This window comes from Ursus maritimus, unplaced genomic scaffold, assembly GCF_017311325.1.
Source record: "Ursus maritimus isolate PB19 unplaced genomic scaffold, ASM1731132v1 scaffold_22, whole genome shotgun sequence".
NCBI lineage: Eukaryota > Metazoa > Chordata > Mammalia > Carnivora > Ursidae > Ursus > Ursus maritimus.
This window is the reverse complement of record NW_024424675.1, coordinates 1507392-1516103: the sequence shown is the minus strand read 5'-3', so window position 1 is coordinate 1516103 and position 8712 is coordinate 1507392. Positions and strand designations below refer to the sequence as shown.

The following is an 8712-nucleotide window of genomic DNA, read 5'->3' as shown; positions in this document are numbered from 1 at the left end:
AAATATGGCTCTTTGGTGAACTGAAGATCTTAAGCCTAAGGAGTTTGAGAAAATGACAAAGCAGGAAGGACACCCTGATCACCCCCCACCCCCCACTTGGAGCCCTTCTTCCCTGAAAACAGAAGACAAATCTCCCATGTGAAAGATACCTTCCATGTACCAGGAAGATGGAGGACATCCTTCTCCCCAGAGATGGGGGATACAGCTGTATAAACAAACTTTGTTATTTCCTCACCGTTTTTTACCCCTACTCCAGACCCCCTTGTCTTGTCTATTCTTCACAGATATTTATTGTTTCTTCATCTACAGGGTATATAAGCTTTTCTTTCTGGCCACTTCTTCACATCTTCATTTTCTTGTGAAGGTTCCATGCATATATAAAATGTCAATAAAACCTTATACTTTTCTCCTGTTAGTTTAATTCTTAGGCCCAGCCAGAGACCCAAAGAGGGTTGAGGAAAATTTTACCTGCCCCAAATAAGCAATACCTAACCTCCAGGCATCTTCAGGATTAATTTATGAACAAGGATCAGAGTTTATTTCCCCCTCACAGGGAGGCTAATATTACCTCACAAAGGTCTGCTAGGGTCACAACCAAGGTAGCAAGAGCTAGTGCCAGGGCCTGCAGGTACAGTGGGATCCAGCAGGCAGAAATCTGTGGTGAGAAAGCAGGCAGGAGAGTAAAGAGAACCTATCTCTAAAGGAGGCACGGGGAACAGTTGATGGCTGGGTTAGACAGGTAGAGCCCACAATAGGTAAGTAGAATATATCATGCCCTGTCCCGTATCCTGATTCCTCCTATCTCAGTTCTCCGTAAGTCTTCCCCAATTCCCACTAATGACACTTCTTTGTCTAATATATTTTTTTATGGCATAGCACTGTAAAGCTCTGTTCTGGGAGTTCTCTTCCTTGATAGATACGAAAGCAAGGAGAGGGTCTTGCCCATCTTGGCAGGTGTTTAGAAATTACACTCACTGGAATAATGGGAGAACCAAGTGGATATCATAAATATGTGAAAAATGCACAGACTTGAAAGAGAGTTGAGTAACCATGCAGGAAGATTTCCTGGGTTGGTCCTTTTGTCAGACTGGGGGCAGAGCCTTGAAAGGATGAGGCTGGGGCCTCAATCTCTGCTTAACCTGGGCAAGCCCTCTGGGGAAGGACCGCTGGGGGAGGGTGAGTAAGTTGCAGTCTGGCTCCAAACCCACTCTGGCAGGTGCAGTGGATAGGAGGTTTCCAAGGCTGCAAGATGGGAGTTGGATGCTGGAGGAACCCTCTGTTGCTGTTGGCTGCCCTGGTCCTGACAGCCAGACTAGGTCATTTTCAAAGGTGGGAAGGCTTCCAGGAGAAGTCCATGAGCAAGACAAACATGAATTCAACACTTCAATTCCTCATGGAATCCTACAACAATGCTAGCAATGACACCTACTTATTTCAAGTTGACAAGCTACTTCGAAGTCAAATGCAGGTTTGTGCCTCAGTTTCTTGGGATGTGGGCAGTGCCCACTTGGACATCTGGGGACATGGTATGGCTCCCAGAGAGAACAAAGGTGGGGGGAGGTTTCATTTGGGATGAGCATGCTTTGGAGTTGTTTGGACCCCAGAATTGCCTTCACCACACTTTCAAAATGCGAGCTGAATGACTGGAATGAAACCCTAACTCTGTTACTCTCGGCCTGAAGTAAAAACAGCTTCTGAGGTTCTCAACTGTTCTTTCTTGGGAAGAATTGCCTTTTGTTCTGAAATTGTCCTACCAGAGTGACAGCCAACGAGGATGACTTTGTCTCCTTTAATGGTCTGCTTTGGTGAAACATAAACATTCTCTATAGGTTTCCCCTCAACATAGTTTTTCAATGTCCAGGGCTATAAAATCTGAACTTTCTAGCTGTATTCTATAGAAATCTGGAATTGCACAGGGCATTTTTTGGGGTGGAAGGGAGAAGGGAGAGTGAGGGACAGACTTCAACTAGATCATCTCTCTTTTTATGTGTTTTGCGTACAAAGTTTCTTTGAAATATATCAATTGAGGATGATGGAGGAGAGAAAAGTTGTTTGAAAACCACTTTTGTGGGTCCAACTTCCCTTCAAGTTTACACAGTAAACTATATGTAAGTTAGGGCAGAGGCAATAGCACATTTTAGTTCAATTAACCCGATCTGGGAAAAAAAATAAATAAACAGGAGAAAAGATCTCTGGCCGGGAGAGAGAGGGGCAGTGGGAACAGGAGAAACCAGCAAGGGTGGGGTGCAGAGAGGGGCAGGCCATGTTAGTGTGACACGAAGCAGGCCTGACATCACAGTGTGGACATCAGCCTGTCCCTATTTCAGTCACATACTCTTGCCCCAAGATGGTGGCTCATCAGGGCTGCAAACACTGAGGTGACTTGGCCACAATGTGGTGGCTGTTGACCAAAGTTCTTGCCAAGTTGGCTTGTTCTTCCAGGTCAGTGTTCCCAAGGATAAATCTGAGACTCCCAGGAGGGGGCTGTCTTGTGGAATCAGTCCATTATCATTAACAGTTAACTCTAGAAGAATAGTTTATGAATGAACTTTTAATGTCATTCAGATGGATAAAAGAACAGAGTATGTGTGCCCCTTGGTAGCTAGGTGACCTGGGTCCTTTTGCTACATGATTGTGTGCTTCCTAATACCTCACAGAGGGGTATAGGAGGTGGGCCTGATGGGCTGCCTGCACCCAGGTTCCAGATCCCTCTAATTGTGAGATCTATGTCAAGCTCCATTCATACTCTCTAGGCCTGTTTCCTCACCAGCAAGTGAACAGAATAAGAGTGAAGCAGCACTCGTGAAAATATTTGTATCACTATGATGATTCCTCTTATTACCTAGCAATCCAGTCTAATAATAAATACGAAATAATAAATATGAAAAAACTTTGCACACTGGAATGTCAGTAAAATTTATGGTCAGTGTTTTAGATTTTTCATACCTATGGAGTACGCTGAAGGTCAGTGTGAAAACCCTGCAAGATGCCAACACCTGGATAGAACCACCCTTTGATGAAGAGCTTGGAGCCCTGCATCCTGAGGCTCTTCAGGTGGCAGATGCTGGGACCAGGATGGCCATAATGCCCTCAGACCTCCTTCCGCTTCAACCACCCTGAGCTCTTCTGGGGGCATTTTCCTCCAGGGGGCATGTGGGTGCTCTCTCCCTCTACTACCACCAGGGAGAGTACCAGGCCTTCTTTGGTTTGACCCTGACATAGGGACAAGAAAGCAGGGAGCTTTCAGGAGCTTCTCCCCTCCCCACGCAGAGCTCTCTATGCCGCATGTTGACTTGAGGGACCCAGCCGTTTCCAATAGAGGACATGAATCACCAAAGCATTTGTTGGAGTTTCACTTCAGGGTGTGGGTCCTGCCACAAAGGGCTTTCCTGCCTCAGCCTCCCTGCCTCCAGAGTCCTTACGACCTTGCACTTGGTCATGAGCACAGCAAGACAGATCCCAACAGCTGGGAATAACCCTGGTGTGTGTTCTCCATGGTTTACACATTCACTGTTTGCGTTCCTAGGAGGGAATTGGCACTGTTCTCCCCATTCTCTAGGTGAGGAAACTGAGTCGGGGAGGTGGCAGGGCTTGGCCAAGGAGACAGAGATAGCAGGGGATAAGGCCAGAACTTGAGCACAATTCTTCTGTCTTCTGTTTCGTTGCTTTCCGAACTCCATAGCTGCTTCAGAGTAATGTTCCCCACACTTTGCTAAAACATTTAATACTTCGTAATGAATTATTTTAAAATTTTCTTTGTGCATTCAGTGAGATGCATGCTTCTCTTTAGCCCATGCAAAAGCTCCCTGAGCAGGCACAATTATTATCTGAACTCTATAGTTGAAGAAAGGGAGGCTGCTGGGCATTTGCTCAAGGGTGCAGTGTTAGTAGGAGGGAAATGAATGCCCCAAATCAATTCAGTTTCTAAGCCTATGTTTTTTTAGCTGTGTTGCTAAACTGCTTTCCATCAGATTAGTTGGGAAGGAGAGTAGGGAGGGAGGACATGGATGAAGCCAAGGAACAAAATGTGCTCCTATGCATTCTGAAGATCATGTGTATAGATATGGGGGATATTCTGGGGCTGCCGGGCAGCCAAGCTCAATGTCTTGCTAATCCCTCATCCTGAAGATGCAAGTGAGACAGGTGAGAAGCCATCTGTGGCTGCAAAAGTGAAGCTAGTCCAGAGCAAGGGGAAGGGCTCTGCACATGTTGGGGGCCAACCAAGGGCCTCAGCTGTCACTGTGCCTCTTCCAGCTGGGAGGAGAAGAGGGAGCCATGCTGTTACTGGATGATGGAAACAGGTATTGTGGCTCCTGGGGCTTCATGGCCTAGCCTTTCTTGGCGAGGGTCAGTAACTGGATGCTTGGAGTCAACACTAACAGTGCCACTCACTGTTTCTCAGTAGCTCACAACTGGAGTGGAATATATGGTAACTGTGAAGATCAGCCGGACCAAATGCAAAAGGAATAGCACAAGTAATTCATGCCCCATTCAAAGCAAAAAGAAGCTGAAAAAGGTATGTGGTGGGAGTCATTTGAGCATGGACTGGTAATCAAAAGGGGAAAAGTAAAATTTTAAAAAGTAGACCAAAATTGGACATTGACAGCTTTTCTGGCCACGTGGATTTGGCCGTAGGTCTGCCTGATGCCATTGGAGGTGCCCAGAGGTGGGAGGAAGGCCCTCTAATTGGGCAGTCTCCCCACCCTGAGCTGTCATAGTCCTGGCCGCAGGCCTCCAGTCTCCTCCCCTGGCAGTCTCATCCCTGGCCCTCGGATGGAAGTGATTTACTTTCCCTGGGGCTTCACTCTGGTCTTGGCTCATACTCTCCAGGTCGCTGGGAATTGTCTAGCTTCCTTCTCGTCTTCCAACCTCTGCCCATCTTTTCTAGCTTTTCCTGGTACCTCCTGGTGCAACCACCTGCAAGCTGGCTGACATGAGGGACACTCTGTGTCTGCATGCAGGAGCAGGAGGACTGGGTCCGTAGACAATGCCGCTGTCCCAGGTTGTCCTGCCCAGATTTCATTCCAGCATCCTACAGGGCTGCAGGCTCTAGGTGCACCTGCTCCAGTCCCAAGTGACTGGAATGGGGGCGCCCAGGGTGACATCCCTGTGCAGGCTGGCCCCACTTGGCCCCCACCATGTGACTGTGAGCAGATCCCCCTCACCTATGGGGTCATTGAGCAGACACAGAGACTGGTCCAGATTCCCCAGATAAGAGCTTGCTGAGGGGCAGGAGCTTTTTGTTCACCTTCAAAAAATATTTCTCTGAAAGCTGTTTTCTTTCTCCTTCCAGAGTTTCATTTGTGATTTTTTGGTGTACACTGTGCCCTGGATGAACTATTACCAACTCTGGAACAACTCTTGTCTGGAGGCTTGAATGCATTGGTGTAAAGATGTTTGATGAAAACTTAGATGGTCACACTGTGCACTTTCTATTAGACTCCTGAAGGTCCTCACCCCCCTCAGCAGGGTCTCCACACACCTGCTCACACTTGTGCATACATGCACACTCACACATGTGCACGTGCACACTCACAACACACTTATACACAGGCACACTCACACATACGCACTCACACACTCATATTCATGTACACACTCATGTGCTCACACACTCACACTTACTCATGCACATATTCAGTGGCCCTTAGGGGATGGCTGCATTTGAACAGAAGGATGTTAACTCTCTGGAGGAAACTCATAGTTTTTCTACTTCAGTGCATGTCTCTGAGGTTTGTTGTGATTCAGGCACGTTCTGACCACTGGCCTGAGCTTGCAGGAGCTCTGTTTCTTCCCCATACTCTCTGTGACTTACATATTTTTGTGAGTGTAGCTGAGGTCCCCACGTAACTCAGTAGACAGACCCTCAGGACTCAGCACACAGTTGTACTCACAGCTATGACTTATTACAGTGAAAGGGTATAAGACAAAATCAGCAAATGGAAAAAGCTAATGTGGAGAAGTTCCAGGGAACTAGATGCAGGTCTCCAGAGCTCTTTCCTGGTGCAGTCAGATGATATGCACTTAATTCCCCAGCACTGAGTTGTGATAACACATGTGAAATGTGTTTCCCAGGGAGCTCATTAGAGACTCAGTGTCACAGGTTTTCCCTGGAGCTGCACACATAGGCAGCCTCTGCCTAGGATGTGTCCAAACTTCAGAGTCCCAGAAGGAGAAAAAGGTATTCAGCATAAACCACATTGTATAAACAGTATAGACACAATGAGGTCCTCTCATCATTTAGGGAGAGCTTTATATCAGTGTAGGGAACTGTTTGCCATTCAAGTTCCCACACTTCAATCAAGGCCAACTTTGCAAGTGGGCCTTCCCAAGGACAGCAGTCTGGGCTGGCCATGTGAACTCTTCTCTTCACAGGGAGTTCCTGAGCCTCCAAGTGCTGACTGCTGGGGGAATGAGACCTATAGTGTCACCCCTCATGAGACTCATAGTTGAGCAGGGTAGGTGTACATTGGACCAGAGATGGGGAGCAGATGAAAGCTGAGAACCTCCTCAGTGACCAGACCCACTAGCACACTTATAATGGCAACTTGAGAGAGGATTTGCAAAGGGGAAGAGTAAACACACAAATAAGAACCTCAAATTCACCTGAGCAGCTTGAGAGAGAAGGGAGGGTGGAGGTGCAGTGTTAAGGGTGGTGAAATTCTCATGCAAGAGAGAAGCCAGAAGCATCCAGTTCTGCAAATCTAATGTCATTGAGGGCTGAGTGGGTGACTCGGAGTGGCCTGCTGTTCTCACTTTCTCATTTGGTTATCACAACAACCTATGAAATAGCAACTCTCACCTACATGTTACAGGTGAGGAGCCTCTCTCCAGATTCTATCATCCTAACTGAGTTTGGGCTGTGGGTTGAACTTTAACAAATGGAATCGTACAGTATATATTCTTTTGTTTCTGGCTTCTTTCATTCAACATATTTCTGAATTCTTTCATGTTGTAATTGTAGCTTACTTTAAGATTGTGTAGAAATTTATTTTGTGATTATACCACACTATATTTATCCATTCTACTGATAATGAACTTTATGGTAGTTTCTAGTTTCTAAGAATAATAGCTATTAAGAATAAATATGCATGTGTGTTTCTAATGGTAAACATATGCATGAGTTTCTCTTGAGTACACAAGTAAGAGTGGAATCGTGGATAATAGGATATGTGTACATTCAGTCTTAAGCTCATTTACTCAAGATGTCTTTAACATTTTAAAATTTTTTACTTAATTTACCTCTCTAATGCTATTTAATTATTGATTTAAACCTTGTTCAGCTTCCAAGTTCTTACTTTTTAAAATATCTTTTAGTTATATGACCTAATTGTTTTATTTGTACCTTTGTTTTATGTAATTTCAAATGATACTTTATTCTTCTGAAAATATTTTACCAAACCTTATGGCTTTGCTTTGAATTTTTAAAACGAACTCTCATATAAGTACCGTGCACTCACTGATTACGCCACTGGAGGCTGGTGATAGGTAGTAAGGAGGGCACGTATTGCATGGTGCACTGGGTGTTATATGCAACTAATGAATCATTGAATGTTACATCAAAAAAAAATTTTAAAAATGACTGTTTTAGTAAAAAAAAATAATAATAAAACGAGCTCTCCCTACCCCACCCACCTGCCTTGCTTTTATGAATGGCAGCTAGGAAGGACAGGCACAAAGTAAGACTCTGTGATAGGACTGGGGAGTCTAGGCCTTGAGGTCTAAGAGACCCACGACCTTATAAGAGAGAGGCAGAGAAGGATTTAGCAGAGACAGGGTGGATAAGGTGTGTAAAGACAGAGGCAGAGAAGGTAGTGATGTGGCCACAGCCCAGCAAAGCCAGCAGCCACCAGAGACTGGAAGAAGCAAGAAACAGATTCTTCCCTAGAGCCTCTGGGGGGAGCACAGTCCTGCCAACACCTTTGATTTCAGACTTCATGGCTCCAGAACTGTGTGAGAACAAGTTTTGAAGTCACCAAGTTTGTGGATATTTGGCAGCAGCTATAGGAAGCTTATACCCTGGATTTCCTTTTTGCTTTGTATCTCAGACTTGGAGATGAAGAAGGTAGAAACCTGGAAATGATAACAGCGGCAGATAAAACATCTCAGCAAAAGCCTGCTCTTTCCAGCCAAAAGGCCAATATAGGGCAGCCCATTATGACAGAGAGCATTTAGATAAGTGCTTTGCTCCAGGCAAATACTGCAGAAAAAAATGAGGCTCCACAATCCCTTGACACCCTGGCAAAGGCTGAGTAGGTAATGTAGATTTTCATCCTCTTGAGACTATAACGAGGAGTCCAACACTCATGTTGAAATGGTGTCAGAGATAGCCAAGTAGGGTGCAGAGCTTTCACCTCACCAAGTGTCAACAAGCCCTCCCACTCCCTGTGGTGACAGTGGAGGCCACATGGAGAACCCGGACTTCTGTTTCTCCATACTGAGCTAGTGTGAGAAGAAGCATATGGGGAGTAGTGATGAGACACTCCTGCCCTTTCCAATGAGAGCAGTATCAGCAGAGGCCTGGATGGGGGGTGGGGTGGGGAAGGCTGAATTCCCACCCTGTCCAGCTGTAATGAGGAATCCCCCCACCTGTGTCAACAGAGGCCGAATGAGGAACATAGCCTTTAGTCCCCTCTGTGCAGTGATGAGGTGGTGTCCCTCTTCCCTGCAGAACACTGTCAGAGGAGGCCTGCTAAGAGACATATAAGTGAA

The 8712-nt window shown here is 45.9% G+C and overlaps 1 protein-coding gene across 1 annotated transcript; it reads left to right on the top strand.

Annotated features, from left to right (window-relative positions):
• The first annotated feature begins 1249 nt into the window (after positions 1 to 1249).
• Positions 1250 to 5377, top strand: CSTL1 (cystatin like 1). Its single transcript, XM_008707119.1, has 3 exons — positions 1250 to 1468; positions 4406 to 4516; positions 5294 to 5377. Exons 1-3 carry the CDS (start codon positions 1250 to 1252, stop codon positions 5375 to 5377), a joined length of 414 nt encoding a protein of 137 aa, XP_008705341.1.
• The last annotated feature ends 3335 nt before the right edge of the window (positions 5378 to 8712 follow it).